This window comes from Triturus cristatus, chromosome 2_2 (assembly GCF_964204655.1).
Source record: "Triturus cristatus chromosome 2_2, aTriCri1.1, whole genome shotgun sequence".
NCBI classification, from domain to species: Eukaryota; Metazoa; Chordata; class Amphibia; order Caudata; family Salamandridae; genus Triturus; species Triturus cristatus.
In genome coordinates this window covers 713,079,235-713,096,847 of record NC_140582.1, presented here as the reverse complement: position 1 = coordinate 713,096,847, position 17,613 = coordinate 713,079,235, and the positions used below count along the sequence as shown (strand labels likewise).

The following is a 17,613-nucleotide window of genomic DNA, read 5'->3' as shown; positions in this document are numbered from 1 at the left end:
AGGTGGGCTTGAAAGAGTTAAACGCTGAGATATCTGGACATTAATTCATGGACAGTGCCTGAGCCTGGTTTTATGAATCTTCGCAGACCTTAAAATATAAAATAAACACCCTACATTTGTCCAGGGACCTTTCTGCAAACTTCAGAACTGGAATACAATGATAGAGCTTGTTTTGTAAAGACTGGGAAAGGCTGCTGCCTTACTATGTGTGATCTAGATATACTAAACAATATCGCCAGCAAGTGACAGAAACCTTGAAGGGAAGCAGATTGTGGACCGAATTTGATTATTCAGCTGTAATCATTTAAAAATCTAATAAATACTATATGTTGTGGAGGTGTCGAACAGTGATCAGATTTTAGAGCGAAGTTACTGACCGAATAGAATTAGTTTGGGGCATTAAATTACATGGATTACCTCTCTTAGATTTTCTTTACAATATAAAGTAATTAAATGGTCTTAAACTTCCACAAAAATGTGGCTATCCAGAGTGTTAAGAATTGCAAAGACACAGAGCCTAAGAGTATGAAAATCGTGCTATGGTTTCATGGTTGAAGACTTGATTTTGGGCCTACTGACCCTCGCCAAACACTAAAATGTTATGGACCACAGAAAGAATTGTCAGAATGAATATGACATTGCATGGATAGCTTTTGATAAACCTATTGTAGTCCAAGTTATACAGGTAAGTGAAGGAAATTCTTTGTTTGTACCTTCTGTAAGTTCTCCTTTGAACTCTGTTAGAGGATTTTTCTCAACATTATAAAGGGTCAACAGTGGTGGAATATTCAATGAGAGAGAGTCAGGGAGGGAGATGGGGTGGATTAAGCCAATTATATTCACACATATTAATATATGAAGAATTATAACATCAATAAAGAAAATAATAGAGTAATTACAACAGAACTTTACGCTTATTTTTCCCCTTTTCAATTAAATAGGAGTAATACTTTGCCTTTCGGTACTTTGTTTAAAATTAATTATACAATTAGTAATGTTGTAGAGAATATTACGTATAGGTTAAACATTAAAAAATATACAATAAGATAACATTTATGGTGTTTACTGTGAATTGTTGACTGTGATGAAATATTGCATGACACTTTCAATCCAATGTTCAGAAAGCTGCGATTTAGAACATTTTCATGGGTTTTCTTTGGGCGTACATGGCCGACTAACATATTTCTGTTTGCCGTGGAGATTGGTTAACTTTAGTAGAAGTCACGTTATTTTTAATGTTGGGTGCTCATGGATAAACCTTATCACTTATCCTTATCCCATAGTTGTCACTACGGCTCCCAATAGGGCCAATGTATCTTTAATCTTTTGTGACTTAATTGGGCACAGTAGTCATCTCCTTAAATTGTGGTGACCTTTGACACTGTGGCAACCATGGGAGTTGAAGGTTCTATTTGAAAGTAAAATAGTCCTCATTTTACTCTATACCTGTTTATTAACACGATTAACTATATGTCGTGATCTCTCCAGAACGAGTCTTGGGTCTACTGAAACTAACATAAAAGGCAGAGAAAGTGACTGCCCTCAACAAATCTCTGTTTCTGGGTAGATGCTGAGAGGTAGCTGCTAGCACATGACAAGGCTCATGTAAAATGATGAGTTTGTGTTCTGCACAATGTATTCACTAATTCAGTCACCGGGTCACTTAGTGACTCACTAATCGCATATTTACAGTCTCTATTTGAGATTGTCCTAGACGGGGTGATAGTGCATACATTATTGAGATGACCATAATGCGAGTAAAGCTTTCTCGTGCATCCCAGAAAACTGATAAGCGAAGAAGAGAAGAGGCAGTGATGTTCAGGGTGCCAGGATATCGTCATGATATTGTTTGAAGTTTCAAAATCGAGAACCCTCACCCCTTTCTGTTGGATCTAGGTTTCTGGACTTGGCAGATCTGATTCCACAGAAGAACCCGGGAGGCTCTGCGCGCATCCTGGCCGCTGAGTTTCGGAATGTGCTGAACCAGCTGGGCTTCTTCATGGAGGACGAGGAGTTTGAGAAACTTTGGAAAAGGTAACATGTAGTCCACCTTGGTGGGTGATGCTAGCATTAGAGCACATGCAATACCACACTACCTCACTGTTGCTAATAGAGGAGATTGTCAGTGCAGTAGAAACCATGGGCACAGCTTGAGAAGGCTCTGGAACAGTCGTCTACAGGTGACCAATCCATACCGGTGCACCAAATCAGTGCAAGAGACCAGAAATTTCTACGTAAAAGAAAGGTTTTTGTTTCCAACAGGATCTATCACTGCCAACGAAACACTTATCTGCACTTTACTTTTGATTGTGATAGTTTTTGCTAAAATTATATTAATCCATTTGGTTCTGATTGTTTTTTCTATGCGTTCTCTAGTTACTTGTGTTCCTTCCTCCTGTGCACAGCGTCACTGCTGTTATTGAGCCTCAATTCAGTGCATGTCATGTCAGGTAAAAAAGTTATAGCACCCACCAACCATTGCAAATTCTGTGACGTGTCACATTTTAAAATTGGGACAATTGGCTTTTAAATGATGGAAACCCACACTGATCACTCTGGCGCACCCATCTATCTGTAGTATGTATAACTGCACAAATAAGAATACTTTCAGTTCTCCGATTGCGGAAGGCCATCCAAGAATGAGTAGCATATTTGCTGAGTCACGTCAAATACCACGCGTCAAGTAGATCTTTTAAAACCCCTCAACAGGCCAAGTCTGCCAACATGTTCCCATTGGGGCTGCTACCATCTTGGGACACTGTGAGGACAGCCATCATTGGTTCTGAGGATTTGTAGCTAGCCTTGCTCCAATGCTGAACAGAGGACAGAAGTGGAAATCCTGTTTTTAATGCTGTCTCCCTTTTGGTCAATCAATCAATCAATCAATCAAGGACATTTATAGAGCGCACTACCTACCCATAGGGTCTCAAGGCGCTGGGGGGAGGGGGGTGCCGTTACTGCTCGAACAGCCAGGTCTTCAGCTTCTTCCTGAAGGAGAGGTGGTCTTGGGTCAGGCGCAGGTCGGTCGGGAGGGAGTTCCAGGTCTTGGCGGCCAGGTAGGAGAAGGACCTTCCTCCTGTTGTCGCTCTTCGGATGCGGGGGACGGCGGCGAGGGCGTGGTTGGCTGAGCGGAGGTGGCGTTTGGGAGCGTAAAAGTTGATTCGGTTGTTGAGGTAGCTAGGGCCTTGGTCGTGTAGGGCTTTGTGTGCGTGGGTGAGGAGGCGGAAGGTGATTCTTTTGTTGACGGGGAGCCAATGCAGGTCTCTGAGATGTCCGGAGATGTGGCTGGTTCGCGGGATGTCGAGGATGAGTCTGGCTGAGGCGTTCTGGATCCGCTGGAGTCTCTTCTGGAGCTTGGTGGTGGTGCCGGCGTAGAGGGCGTTGCCGTAGTCCAGTCGACTGGTGACGAGGGCCTGGGTGACGGTCTTCCTGGTCTCGGTGGGGATCCACCAGAAGATCTTCCGTAGCATGCGTAGGATGTTGAATCACGCCGAGGAGACGGTGTTGACTTGCCTGGTCATGGAGAGAGAGGAGTCCAGGATGAAGCCCAGGTTGCGTGCGTGGTCTGTCGGTTTGGGTGCGGTGCCCAGGGCGGGGGGCCACCAGGAGTCGTCCCAGGCGGAGGGTGAAGAGCCTAGGATGAGGACCTCCGTCTTGTCTGAGTTCAGTTTCAGGCGGCTGGTCGTCATCCACTCGGCTACCTCTTTCATCCCTTCGTGCAGATTGGCTCTGGCGGCGGCGGGGTCGTTGGTCAGGGAGAGGATCAGCTGGGTGTCGTCGGCGTAGGAGATTATGTTGAGGTTGTGTTGGCGTGCGATGGCCGTGAGGGGGCTCATGTGGACGTTGAAGAGGGTGGGGCTCAGCGAGGATCCTTGAGGGACGCCGCAGATGACTTCGGTGGCCTCTGACTTGTACGGTGGTAGGCGGACTCTCTGTGTTCTTCCGTCGAGGAAGGAGATGATCCATTCCAGAGCCTTCTCCTGGATTCCGACGTTGCTGAGGCGCTGTACTAGGGTGCGGTGGCAGACAGTGTCGAATGCCGCGGAGAGGTCTAGGAGGATGAGGGCCGCTGTTTCTCCGTTGTCCATCAGGGCTCGGATGTCATCCGTGGCGGCGATGAGGGCGGTCTCGGTGCTGTGGTTGGCTCGGAAGCCAGACTGTGAGGGGTCGAGGGATCCATTCATCTCAAGGAAGGCAGCCAGCTGCTTGTTGACGGTCTTCTCGATGACTTTGGCTGGAAACGGGAGGAGCGAAATGGGGCGGTAATTCTTGAGTTCGGTGGGGTCCGCTGTGGGTTTCTTGAGTAGAGCGCTGAGTTCGGCGTGCTTCCAGCTCTCAGGGAAGGTGGCGGTGTCGAAGGATGTGTTGATGATGTCTCGCAGGTGGGGTGCGATGACAGCGTCGGCTTTGTTGAAGACGTGGTGGGGGCAGGGGTCGGTCGGAGATCCTGAGTGGATGGAGTTCATCGTGCGGACGGTGTCTTCGGTGCTGATCGGAGTCCAGGCGCGGAGGGTGGTGGTGGGGGGTGGTGGTTCGGTCGTGGTGTGCGTTGGTTGGTTGTTGAAGCTGTTGTGTATGTCCGCGATCTTGTTGTGGAAGTATGAGGCGAGGGAGTTGCAGAGGTCTTGCGATGGGGTGATGTTGTTGTTTCCTGCGCTGGGGTTGGAAAGCTCTTTCACGATGTTGAAGAGTTCCTTGCAGTTGTGTGCGTTGTTGTCCAGCCGGTCCTTGAATGCAGTTTTCTTGGCGGCGCGGATCAGCTGGTGGTGCTTCCGGGTGGCAAGCTTGAAGGTGGTCCTGTTGTCCGGTGTTGGTTCCCTTCTCCAGACTTTCTCGAGGGCTCGGCAGTTCTTCTTGGAGCTCTTGAGTTCGTCGGTGAACCATGGGGCTTTCTTGCTGCCGGGTCTGCTGGGCGGGGTCCTCAGTGGGGCGAGCTCGTCCGCGCAGTTGCTGATCCACTTCGTGAGGTTGTCTGCGGCCTGGCTGGGGTTCGCTGAGCTGGCAGGAGGGTGCTGGCTCAAGGAGGTGGTGAGCTGGTCGGCTGTGATCTTGTTCCAGCTTCTGCGGGCAACCTGTTGCTGGTGGTGGTGGGTCATCGTTCTTTTGAAGGTGAAGTGGACACAGCTGTGGTCCGTCCATTGAAGCTCTGTGGCGTGGCTGAAGGCGATGTCTGTGCTGGATGAGAAGACTGCGTCGAGTGTGTGTCCGGCGAGGTGGGTGGGGGTGGACACCAGCTGCTTGAGTCCAAGATTGGCGAGGTTGTCGAGCAGGGTGCTGGTGTTGCGGTCGTTGTTGTTCTCCAGGTGGAAGTTGAGGTCCCCCAGGAGGATGTAGTCAGCGGAGGGGAGGGCATGCGGGCTGACGAAGTCGGCGATGTCCTCGCTGAATTGGGTGCGTGGTCCCGGAGGTCGGTAGATCAGGGTGCCTCTGAGGGTGGTCTTCGGGTCGGTGTGGATCTGGAAATGCAGGTGTTCGGCGGTGGTAAGGGTGTTGTCGGTGCTGGTCGTGATACGGATGGTGTTTCTGTGGATGATGGCGATGCCTCCTCCCATCTGGTTGGCGGTGCGGTCCCTCCGGGTGATCTTGTAGCCCTCTGGGATGGCGATGGCGATGTCGGGTGCTGAAGAGGCGTTCATCCAGGTCTCCGTGAGGAAGGCAACGTCAGGGGCTGTGGTGTCGAGGAGGTTCCAGAGTTCGATGGCGTGTCTGTGGACGGAGCGGGTGTTGAGCAGGATGCACTTGAGGTGGGTGCTGCTGGTGTTCGACTTGGCGGGTGCTGGTGCGGGGCAGGTCCGGATGCAGGTGAACTTGCAGGCGTGGCAGCTGAAGGGTCCGTGGGTGCGTCGTGGTGTGGCTTGGTAGCATCCTGGGAGTCGACCGGCGTTGAGTGTGCTGAGGTTGGCGGCGGTGTACGTCAGGCGGGTCGGTCGGGGTCTTCGAGGGCCAGGGGTCCTGGCACTGGGCGCGGTCCAGGCGCGGACGGGCGTAGACGGGCTTACCTGTGGCGCGCCTTCGGCGCACAATCGGCGTGCCCGCTGCGCGTGACTGCTGCGCGTTCGCACGGTCGCCATATATGGCGAAGTGCGCGGGGGGGGCGGAGCAGCTGGGAGGCGGGGAGGGTACACAAAGAAAAGGGGCGGGGCTAGCGGTGATGGCGGGAAGCGGGGAGCGGGGAGGGATGAGACGGGGACGTGAAAAAAAAAAACGAAGGTGAAGTCAGGCACAAGTGGGGAAAGAAAACAAATCAACAGCAAACAGCACAATACAAATTAGCAGATCACTATGGCAACAACGGGGAGACGGGTGCGTGAAGAAAAAACGAAGGCGATATCAGGCACAAGTGGGGAAAGAAAAACAACAGCAAACAGCACAATGCAATACAATACAAATTAGCAGATCACTATGGCAACAACAGACAGGAAGCTGGCACAGACCACGCCGCTCGATGTCAGGGGGCGTGGTCACGCGGCGGAGCCGGGGCAGCGAGGCAGAAGGCGGGGAGGCACTCGCAGCAGCTGGTGGCCGTGCGGCGCGGGGGTGTCCCAGAACTGGGTCACACTCACCTGCGTCGCACGGTCGCCATATATGGCCAAGTGCGCGGGGGGCGGAGCAGCTGGGAGGCGGGAGCGGGGAGGGTACACAAAGAAAAGGGGCGGGGCTAGCGGTGATGGCGGGAAGCGGGGAGCGGGGAGGGATGAGACGGGGACGTGAAAAAAAAAAACGAAGGTGAAGTCAGGCACAAGTGGGGAAAGAAAACAAATCAACAGCAAACAGCACAATACAAATTAGCAGATCACTATGGCAACAACGGGGAGACGGGTGCGTGAAGAAAAAACGAAGGCGATATCAGGCACAAGTGGGGAAAGAAAAACAACAGCAAACAGCACAATGCAATACAATACAAATTAGCAGATCACTATGGCAACAACAGACAGGAAGCTGGCACAGACCACGCCGCTCGATGTCAGGGGGCGTGGTCACGCGGCGGAGCCGGGGCAGCGAGGCAGAAGGCGGGGAGGCACTCGCAGCAGCTGGTGGCCGTGCGGCGCGGGGGTGTCCCAGAACTGGGTCACACTCACCTGCGTCGCACGGTCGCCATATATGGCCAAGTACGCGGGGGGGGCGGAGCAGCTGGGAGGCGGGAGCGGGGAGGGTACACAAAGAAAAGGGGCGGGGCTAGCGGTGATGGCGGGAAGCGGGGAGCGGGGAGGGATGAGACGGGGACGTGAAAAAAAAAACGAAGGTGAAGTCAGGCACAAGTGGGGAAAGAAAACAAATCAACAGCAAACAGCACAATACAAATTAGCAGATCACTATGGCAACAACGGGGAGACGGGTGCGTGAAGAAAAAACGAAGGCGATATCAGGCACAAGTGGGGAAAGAAAAACAACAGCAAACAGCACAATGCAATACAATACAAATTAGCAGATCACTATGGCAACAACAGACAGGAAGCTGGCACAGACCACGCCGCTCGATGTCAGGGGGCGTGGTCACGCGGCGGAGCCGGGGCAGCGAGGCAGAAGGCGGGGAGGCACTCGCAGCAGCTGGTGGCCGTGCGGCGCGGGGGTGTCCCAGAACTTGGTCATGCTCACCTGCGTCGCACGGTCGCCATATATGGCCAAGTGCGCGGGGGGGGCGGAGCAGCTGGGAGGCGGGGAGGGTACACAAAGAAAAGGGGCGGGGCTAGCGGTGATGGCGGGAAGCGGGGAGCGGGGAGGGATGAGACGGGGACGTGAAAAAAAAAAACGAAGGTGAAGTCAGGCACAAGTGGGGAAAGAAAACAAATCAACAGCAAACAGCACAATACAAATTAGCAGATCACTATGGCAACAACGGGGAGACGGGTGCGTGAAGAAAAAACGAAGGCGATATCAGGCACAAGTGGGGAAAGAAAAACAACAGCAAACAGCACAATGCAATACAATACAAATTAGCAGATCACTATGGCAACAACAGACAGGAAGCTGGCACAGACCACGCCGCTCGATGTCAGGGGGCGTGGTCACGCAGCGGAGCCGGGGCAGCGAGGCAGAAGGCGGGGAGGCACTCGCAGCAGCTGGTGGCCGTGCGGCGCGGGCGTGTCCCAGAACTGGGTCACACTCACCTGCGTCGCACGGTCGCCATATATGGCCAAGTGCGCGGGGGGCGGAGCAGCTGGGAGGCGGGAGCGGGGAGGGTACACAAAGAAAAGGGGCGGGGCTAGCGGTGATGGCGGGAAGCGGGGAGCGGGGAGGGATGAGACGGGGACGTGAAAAAAAAAAACGAAGGTGAAGTCAGGCACAAGTGGGGAAAGAAAACAAATCAACAGCAAACAGCACAATACAAATTAGCAGATCACTATGGCAACAACGGGGAGACGGGTGCGTGAAGAAAAAACGAAGGCGATATCAGGCACAAGTGGGGAAAGAAAAACAACAGCAAACAGCACAATGCAATACAATACAAATTAGCAGATCACTATGGCAACAACAGACAGGAAGCTGGCACAGACCACGCCGCTCGATGTCAGGGGGCGTGGTCACGCGGCGGAGCCGGGGCAGCGAGGCAGAAGGCGGGGAGGCACTCGCAGCAGCTGGTGGCCGTGCGGCGCGGGGGTGTCCCAGAACTGGGTCACACTCACCTGCGTCGCACGGTCGCCATATATGGCCAAGTGCGCGGGGGGGGCGGAGCAGCTGGGAGGCGGGAGCGGGGAGGGTACACAAAGAAAAGGGGCGGGGCTAGCGGTGATGGCGGGAAGCGGGGAGCGGGGAGGGATGAGACGGGGACGTGAAAAAAAAAACGAAGGTGAAGTCAGGCACAAGTGGGGAAAGAAAACAAATCAACAGCAAACAGCACAATACAAATTAGCAGATCACTATGGCAACAACGGGGAGACGGGTGCGTGAAGAAAAAACGAAGGCGATATCAGGCACAAGTGGGGAAAGAAAAACAACAGCAAACAGCACAATGCAATACAATACAAATTAGCAGATCACTATGGCAACAACAGACAGGAAGCTGGCACAGACCACGCCGCTCGATGTCAGGGGGCGTGGTCACGCGGCGGAGCCGGGGCAGCGAGGCAGAAGGCGGGGAGGCACTCGCAGCAGCTGGTGGCCGTGCGGCGCGGGGGTGTCCCAGAACTGGGTCATGCTCACCTGCGTCGCACGGTCGCCATATATGGCCAAGTGCGCGGGGGGGGCGGAGCAGCTGGGAGGCGGGAGCGGGGAGGGTACACAAAGAAAAGGGGCGGGGCTAGCGGTGATGGCGGGAAGCGGGGAGCGGGGAGGGATGAGACGGGGACGTGAAAAAAAAAACGAAGGTGAAGTCAGGCAGCATTCCGCTGAAGATGGCTCTTCTCAATGTGCTAAGATTGTGAGTGAGATTCTGTATATTTCAGAGTGTTTGCACCTGTCAGAGTGGGTTCATACTTCTATAACTGCAGCAAAGGATTTGATTTTGAGTGTCCGCTTCCTCTTTCCACCTTTAGTGCTTTCAGGGGCTTGTAATCTGCTACTCAAACCTATGATTTCGCCCTACTATCTCCTCCCCTTGTGTTTTTCCTTCCTATCTCTTCAGGATGCTGTATGAGCTCCCGTGTCAATAAAAGTTAAAGCCATTCATTTGACAAACTCAAAGCCTTTCTCTGCCATCTTTAAATTCTCCAGGTTTGAGGGACACTGGCCCTGTGACGTTCACTAGTTTGTCCTAATCAGCCTCTACATGCTAAAAAAAAGTCTGCTGACCCTAGGCAGAATGTACCCAGTGCAGTTGCCCATTATTTGCGATTCGAATAAAATACTTCTATGTGCTAATATCCCAGAGAGTATCGGGACTTCGTCTCCCAGAGGCACTTCTGGCACCCCTGCAGATCCCCGAGAGGTCGCCTGGTCTCAGTCTGTGCTTCCGCCACCAGATTTGGGTGCTAATGCTGCAGATTGGGGTTGTCAAACTCAGCATCACCGGCAGAATCATGCGTCTCCTCCTCTTGGCTTGGGGCTGAAGTGAAGCCCACCTACAGAGCAGCTACAGATCTTCTATTCACGTCAGCTTCCTTCACCTTGTTCACACTCAGGCTCTCAGTGGACATGTTAAGTTACCACCATGTAGTGTTTATACTGCTCTGTGTCCAATGACTACCAGTTACACACTGATTCGAAATTACAAGACGACCCTTGCAGTGTACCTGAGAGGCTCAATCACAAAACACGTTGTGCATCTAAGTAAAATGAGGGCACGCAAAAACTGGCACTCATGTCTACAAATAACACAAACTAAGGAAAAGGAGATGTGAAGGCAGATTGCATTTAATGTTGGGCAAATGTCACAAAGTGTGGAAAGTTCACCACTAAATTTCATGAAGAGTAAGCGAAGACCCTCACGAGTGTTCATCAGGTAACCCTGTGTCTTTGTGAAAGGACCCGCTGGTTTCATTAGGAAACAGAGTATGTATTGCAAGTAGAGGTCGCAGTGAAGTTTCAAAATTGCTATTAAAAGTAACTGCTATGTTCTAGAAAATGTGTTTAAATGTGTCTGACAAGCAGACTTTTTGCCAACCCAACAAGTCTCTAATGCATATTTTCCTTTCTTTGCAGATATGATACTAATGGCACAGGAGTCCTAAAAGGGGATGCCCTCCTTAAACGCCTGGGCATCGAATTCCGAAATTTGTCTTCAAAGCACGCGGAGCTTTCGGGTAAACTGACTTTGCGTGTGGTTCACACGGTTGCCATGTTTGAAGTGTACAGTTTGAGTTGTGCTAGGAGACAGACATGCTGTGCAAGATATAAAGGTTGGCCTCTGCCTTTTGTCTGAACTCTCCATATTAATGGTATCAACTGAAAATGCCCTCTGTGGGCTAGCAGCCTCTTATTCAGGCAGGATCATGTTTATTAATCATGCATTTATTTATTTGGAGCTTTCTAAAGGCGCACATCAGGTCTGACACAGATGCCCTAGCGCGGGACAAAGAGCAGTGGTTGAGGAGCAACATTCAGGCTAGACGTCAAGGAGCAAATATGATGAGAAAAGTGCAATCATGGATATGAGAAAGCAGATATGTACGATTGAATATCAACAATATCCAGATAGAAGAATATTGAGGATTGAATATTGAAAGATAAGTGCATACATGAAAGTATAGATTTACTATTCTTAACTCCACATCTACCTACCTTGAAGATGTATGTCTCACTCCTAAAAACATACATGTGTGGTATGTATTGTAAACAGAGGCAGTTCTATGTGGTCACATGTGTTGGTTAACCAGTATTTACTCCAGTGATCAGATCCCAGTTAAATAGGCCCGAAGCAGACCTACAGTGCCCAGCTTGAACGTTTTCAAAAAGACTGGTTGGGACTTGTCTGTCTGTCTGGTGTTGGCGTGTAGGTAAGGGTCTCAGAGACTTTTGCAGAAGTCAAGCCAAGCAGAAGCTGGGGCGGTTCCTTCATTTGAATGTCTGGGGTTGAGATGCACTGCAAAGGAAAGGAGAAAGGGAGGGAAGATGACGATTGTAAACTGCTCTGCTGCACTCCCTGTGATCATGTTAACAATATTAGTGGAGAAGGCTCGGATTTGCCTGGGTTGTGGGCTGCGTAAGGGCCTCTGCTGTCCCTCAAGCCGCCCTGATGGCCGGGGTGCAAGCGCCCAGTGAGAAACTGGCTTTCATCAGCATCGACTGCCATAGCCCTCCGAGTCTGTGCATAGTAGCATGAGGCTGAAGAAGAGACACACTGGCCTATCGCATCCCTGGGATTTATGGAGCATGTGCCTGAAGGTAGAGTGATGACTAGAGCCACGTTTGGTGGCTTCTTCCTTCACAGAACTCATAGGCGCTGGAAGTAGGGGTTCAGGGGTGCTGCAACACCCTAAGAGATAATCATGTTGGAGTTCAGAAGGTGAATGAGCAAAAAGGATGCCTTTCGGTTTTGTGTTGATCTTGTCACATTTGCTGCCCGTTCAAAGACAAAGGTCAAATGTCAGGCTATGTTGTCTAACAAATTGCTGCTTATTCGGAAACAGGGGTGTACTTTTATTTGTGTGACTGCAAAGTGGGAGGATTTTGTAAAAGTGATCTAGATAACAACCCTACTGGTGAAATGGAAAAGAAAGGAAAGGCTGTAGGGAGTTAGTTTTTTCCAACACACAACATTTAAATACCAGTAAATGAACTCTACACGTATTTCAAAATACATCAGCATTTAGGAAAGCATAAATGAAACTCATTTTTTGTCATTCTGAAGTGTGGTGGAAACAAAAATGTTAATAGGATCAAAACATAACAAGGCACTGTACTTGGTACTTTGCAAAAGTACCAAGTACAAATTTCACTGAAACCCGATTTCCACACATTATCGTTTTTGTGCAATATAGTTCTATCAGCAAAACTGCATGTCTGTGCAAATTTAGTGGCCATTTTGATAGAAAATGTGTTGTCTGTAACTGACAGTGGCCCACCACACCAGTGCTCTTAAATGCCCCACCAGCTACATACTATATAATCTTACCAATCTCCTGCTGAACGGGCGTGGCACATTTGCTACACTTATTTTTTGTGTGAGGCTTGGATTTTCCACAATCCCTTTGACTTCGATGTTATAACACTATTATCAGCTCCCCGACTCAGAAAATCGTTTCAGCACAACTGATAGTAGCGGGTCTCCCAAAGTAAGAATTCAGAGACTTGGAAATCCAGAAAAAAATAAGTGTAAGTTAAGCAATCTGGCGTTCGCCAAGAATGGTGGACTATTTGACACCCCCGTTGCATCACTTTCTTCTCCTTCAGCCACTGAAAGAGCCCGCTCTCTTGGGAGTTCAAGGGACCCGACTCTCTCAAGTAACTCGTCACGCATCTAAACAGTCACAAATGTTTCACAACAATTCCAACCAAGCACAGGTACCTACGGCAACTCAATTCATTACAGCCATGCTGGGAGCAAAGATGCCCAGACAATCCACTCATCCTTCAAATACAGCAGCAGATGATATTTCATTCTCATAGAGTACGAGTTGCACTTGCTTGCACCGACATCGTGAGACCACAGGGTGGCGCTCCTGCCCTATTCTGAGACCAATGCTCTTAAGCGCACCACACTCAGTTCTTTCTGTCAGACCCTTGCTATCAAGAGAAAATATAAATAAACTCATTTCTGAACTGACATGTAGCCCACAATTCCTGAGTAACAATAAAGAGAAAGACAATTATTTTACAGGCCGGAATAACTGGCTCCTTTCGTGGATAGTAAATCCAGGAGTTGGTGTTTAATTGTCTAAGTGTCCGTTTTTAAATATATTTGATGATATTTCGGTTTAGTCGGGTCCTGCGGCAGATGGCTCCCAGTTATGAAGGCCACGGAAAATCTGATTTGGCGTCAAAGCTCTTAACAGTTGAACAAAATATAAGAGAATGCAAAAAAAAGACAAATACATGTCAAAATGTCCATAGCGCATATGTTCAATAGAGGGGAGACTGAAAGAAGAGAGGAAATAGAATGAGATAACTTCAATATGTGCAATACATAAAAGTAAAGTGGTTAAATAACATGATCCTTAAGATAATAAAAAGTGAAATTGGAATAATTACATATATAGGGGTTTACACATCCTTCATGAGTGTCCAAAGGTATAGTAAAAGGAACTTGTAGCCTAACGTCCTCCTGTAGTTTTACTGTTCATGTCCTTCCTGTGCTGTTATAATATGTTTACTCTATGTCGTAGAATGTAAATGTAGGCACTAAATTACATATTTTCTGCTTTGTGAATATCTAAAGTAAAGATACGTTGGTAATACTTTTATTTGAGACAACACCTAGACAACAGCAAGCGAAGTTGCTGCCCGTGGTCTACACAGAGCATCACCTACCAGGAAATGAGATGTAAACTCATAGGGTCCGATTCAGGAAGCAAACTTATGTGTAGTAAAGGTACGAGTGCGAAGTCTCCGCACTTGTGGTGGAATCTCAGCACTCAGGGTGGGAATCTCAGCACTCGGGGTGGAATCTCAGCACTCAGGGTGGAATCACGGCACTCAGGGTGGAATCACAGCACTCAGGGTGGAATCACAGCACTCAGGGTGGGAATCTCAGCACTCAGGGTGGAATCTCAGCACTCGGGTGGAATCTCGGCACTCAGGGTGGAATCACAGCACTCAGGGTGGGAATCTCAGCACTCGGGGTGGAATCTCAGCACTCGGGTGGAATCTCGGCACTCAGGGTGGAATCACAGCACTCAGGGTGGGAATCTCAGCACTCGGGGTGGAATCTCAGCACTCGGGTGGAATCTGAGCCCTAGGGGTGGATTCTCAGCACTCAGGGTGGAATCACAGCCCTCAGGGTGGGAATTGCAGCACTCGAAGTGGAATCTCAGCACTCGGGGTGGGAATCTCAGCACTCGGGGTGGAATCTCAGCACTCAGGGTGGAATCACGGCACTCAGGGTGGAATCACAGCACTCAGGGTGGAATCACAGCACTCAGGGTGGGAATCTCAGCACTCAGGGTGGAATCTCAGCACTCGGGTGGAATCTCGGCACTCAGGGTGGAATCACAGCACTCAGGGTGGGAATCTCAGCACTCGGGGTGGAATCTCAGCACTCGGGTGGAATCTCGGCACTCAGGGTGGAATCACAGCACTCAGGGTGGGAATCTCAGCACTCGGGGTGGAATCTCAGCACTCGGGTGGAATCTGAGCCCTAGGGGTGGATTCTCAGCACTCAGGGTGGAATCACAGCCCTCAGGGTGGGAATTGCAGCACTCGAAGTGGAATCTCAGCACTCGGGGTGGGAATCTCAGCACTCGGGGTGGAATCTCAGCACTCAGGGTGGAATCACGGCACTCAGGGTGGAATCACAGCACTCAGGGTGGGAATCTCAGCACTCAGGGTGGAATCTCAGCACTCGGGTGGAATCTCGGCACTCAGGGTGGAATCACAGCACTCAGGGTGGGAATCTCAGCACTCGGGGTGGAATCTCAGCACTCGGGTGGAATCTCGGCACTCAGGGTGGAATCACAGCACTCAGGGTGGGAATCTCAGCACTCGGGGTGGAATCTCAGCACTCGGGTGGAATCTGAGCCCTCGGGGTGGATTCTCAGCACTCAGGGTGGAATCACAGCCCTCAGGGTGGGAATTGCAGCACTCGAAGTGGAATCTCAGCACTCGGGGTGGAATCTCAGCACTCGGGTGGGATCTCAGCCAGGGCTGGACTGGGAACCGAAACCAGCCCTGTCAAACTGCTAGGTTGGCCCCCTGGGAGGAGGTGCGGCCGAGCTGGTGCTAGGGCCGGTTTCGGATGATTTTGTTACAGGGGGCTAATATTGCTGCACCCCAGTAACAAAAATGGCCCCCCAGGGGCCCCAAACCGGCTCCCATGTTGGCGGCCCACTTGGGAAACGCCTGATGCCTACTACGGGCAGTCCAGCCCTGATCTCAGCACTCGGGTGGAATCTCAGCACTCGGGTGGAATTTCAGCACTCGGGGTGGAATCTGAGCATTCGGGTGCGAATCTCAGCACTCGGGCGGAATCTCAGCACTGGGGGTGGAATCTCAGCACTGGGGGTGGAATCTCAGCACTCGGGTGGAATCTCAGCACTCGGGTGGAATCTCAGCACTCAGGGTGGAATCACAGCACTCAGGGTGGGAATCTCAGCACCAAGGGTGGAATCTCAGCACTCGGGTGGAATCTCAGCACTCAGGGTGGAATCTGAGCATTCAAGTGCAAATCTCAGCACTCGGGCGGAATCTCAGCACTCGGGGTGGAATCTCAGCAATCTCAGCACTCGGGGTGGAATCTCCACATGGTGCACTCTCTGCAGTGCACCAATCAGAAATTCTGCCCTAGTGCGGAGATTCTGCCACGAATGCGGAAGTTCTGCACGAATGTGGAGACTCCACACTCGTAACTTCACTACGCGTTGTGAATCAGACCCACACCACACTGTCATGTCGTCTTAACTGAAAAGGTCTCAACCTTCCAAATTAAACGCAACCTTACTGTCCTGGCTATCTCGTGTCTGTAACACTTATTTTCTATTTCCCTGTTTCTTATGTGCAGGCCAAACAAGAGAAATGTCGAAAGCAGAACTGGAGCGAAAGGTGTCGCTTAGTATTGAAAAATGGCTGAAAGACAAATTTAGAGAAGGCTTTAAGAACATGAAAGAAGAATTTCAAAAGCTTGATAAACATAAAGTGGGCAAGGTATGGAACCCTCCCTGTTTTAGTAACGGATATCAACATTTCTCTCTAAAGGTCATATATTTAACGGTGTTGCTGTGCTGCTTGCAGTAAAGTATGTGATACTTTGAAAGAAACAGGCAGGTCTTTTTGCCTGAAATCTACATAATAAGTCCAGTGGGTTTTATATTGCACTAAAACCTGAGGCATCTAAAGTATTATATTATTATTGTTATTATTAAATTGAATTTATAAGGCGCACAGCTACCCGAAGGTTTCCCGGCTCACGGACGGTTTGCAGATAGAGCGGAAGGGCTGTTTTACTGGCTGAAAAACCAGGTTTTCAGGATTTTACAGAAGCTTTTATGGCAGATTTCGTGGCGGAGTGGGGCAGGTAGTGAGTTCCACAGCACGGGGGCCAGGTACGAGAAAGAGCGTCCACCCATGCGAGAAAGCTTGAATCTAGGCACCGTGAAGTTTACTTGGGATGCAAAACTGTTGTGATCAGGACCACCACTTTCTACTCACAAGGAAGCCATCCAAACCACTCAGCAGCTGTGCAGCTCTATTTTATCATCTACTGATATGGCTCTCTTAAAAGGTCATGCTTATTAACATTTAAAGTGAATCACTGAAGCCCACCCACAACCCCCTTCACATTTAAAATTGATCACTTGAAAATCTATGAAAATATTATTTGCAGTCTTGAGATCCTAAGTGTAAGGGGGGGGTGGTTTCTCATCATTTTATTGTTCTGAACAATATAGTACCACCAGGAGGTAACCTTTGATGTCCCTTATGCAAGAGGCCTTGACATTATCAAGCCTGCAGAGGTTTCTGCCCGATGGCCATCACGGTTTCCTAATGTTCTGCTGAGTCAGGAAGTTCAATGGGCGGATCCATGTTTGTTAAGTTCTACTTCAATTTTTGAGCTGCGTTTAGTCATAATGTGTCACGAGTTCCAACAGCTCTTTCACTGACTTCATTCTCTGTACATAGTGCTCTTTTTCTTTGGCTGATGCTTTTTCTACTTTGTATTTTTCTTTTGGTTTTTTTCTTATCATATTGCAGTCGTGTGTACAATACATGTTCTGTTTAGCATGCCCAGTGTTTCTCATATTTTTTTTTTAGCACTGCGCTCTATACCCCTCTTTGCCCTTATAGCCAGTTGGTTTGTACTGAGCACTGTAACCCTGCTGACTTTCCTCCCAGGCCTATCATTTCCAGAGTCAACAGGAATGGGTGTTTGCAAGGAGTTGGGTCTCGATTAGGGGAGGGGGTCTGTGACTGTGCGGTAGCACCTACATAAATCACCCTCTGCTATCGGATCAGCGTTTTCATGGAGTTCTTCTCAATTTTCATTGCTGCGCTCTTTACACGAGTCGGCCTTGTCCCCTCCTCATTCAAACATCTACTTACACTTTTTATTTGACCTTGCCCAAATCAACAAGGATTACTCCAATC

The 17,613-nt window shown here is 50.0% G+C and overlaps 1 protein-coding gene and 1 pseudogene across 2 annotated transcripts in view; one reads left to right on the top strand and one right to left on the bottom strand.

Moving 5' to 3' along the window:
- The window catches only part of LOC146862687 (EF-hand calcium-binding domain-containing protein 6-like), a 478,924-nt gene that overhangs the window by 156,098 nt on the left and 305,213 nt on the right, over positions 1–17,613 (top strand). For both annotated transcript variants that reach the window (XM_085641926.1, XM_085641927.1), the window contains exons 7-9: positions 1,897–2,034; positions 10,579–10,679; positions 16,031–16,173. In XM_085641926.1, the coding sequence (XP_085498052.1) occupies positions 1,897–2,034; positions 10,579–10,679; positions 16,031–16,173 (382 nt within the window). The remainder of the gene's footprint in view (positions 1–1,896; positions 2,035–10,578; positions 10,680–16,030; positions 16,174–17,613) is intronic.
- Positions 14,191–15,920, bottom strand: LOC146862688 (uncharacterized; annotated as a pseudogene).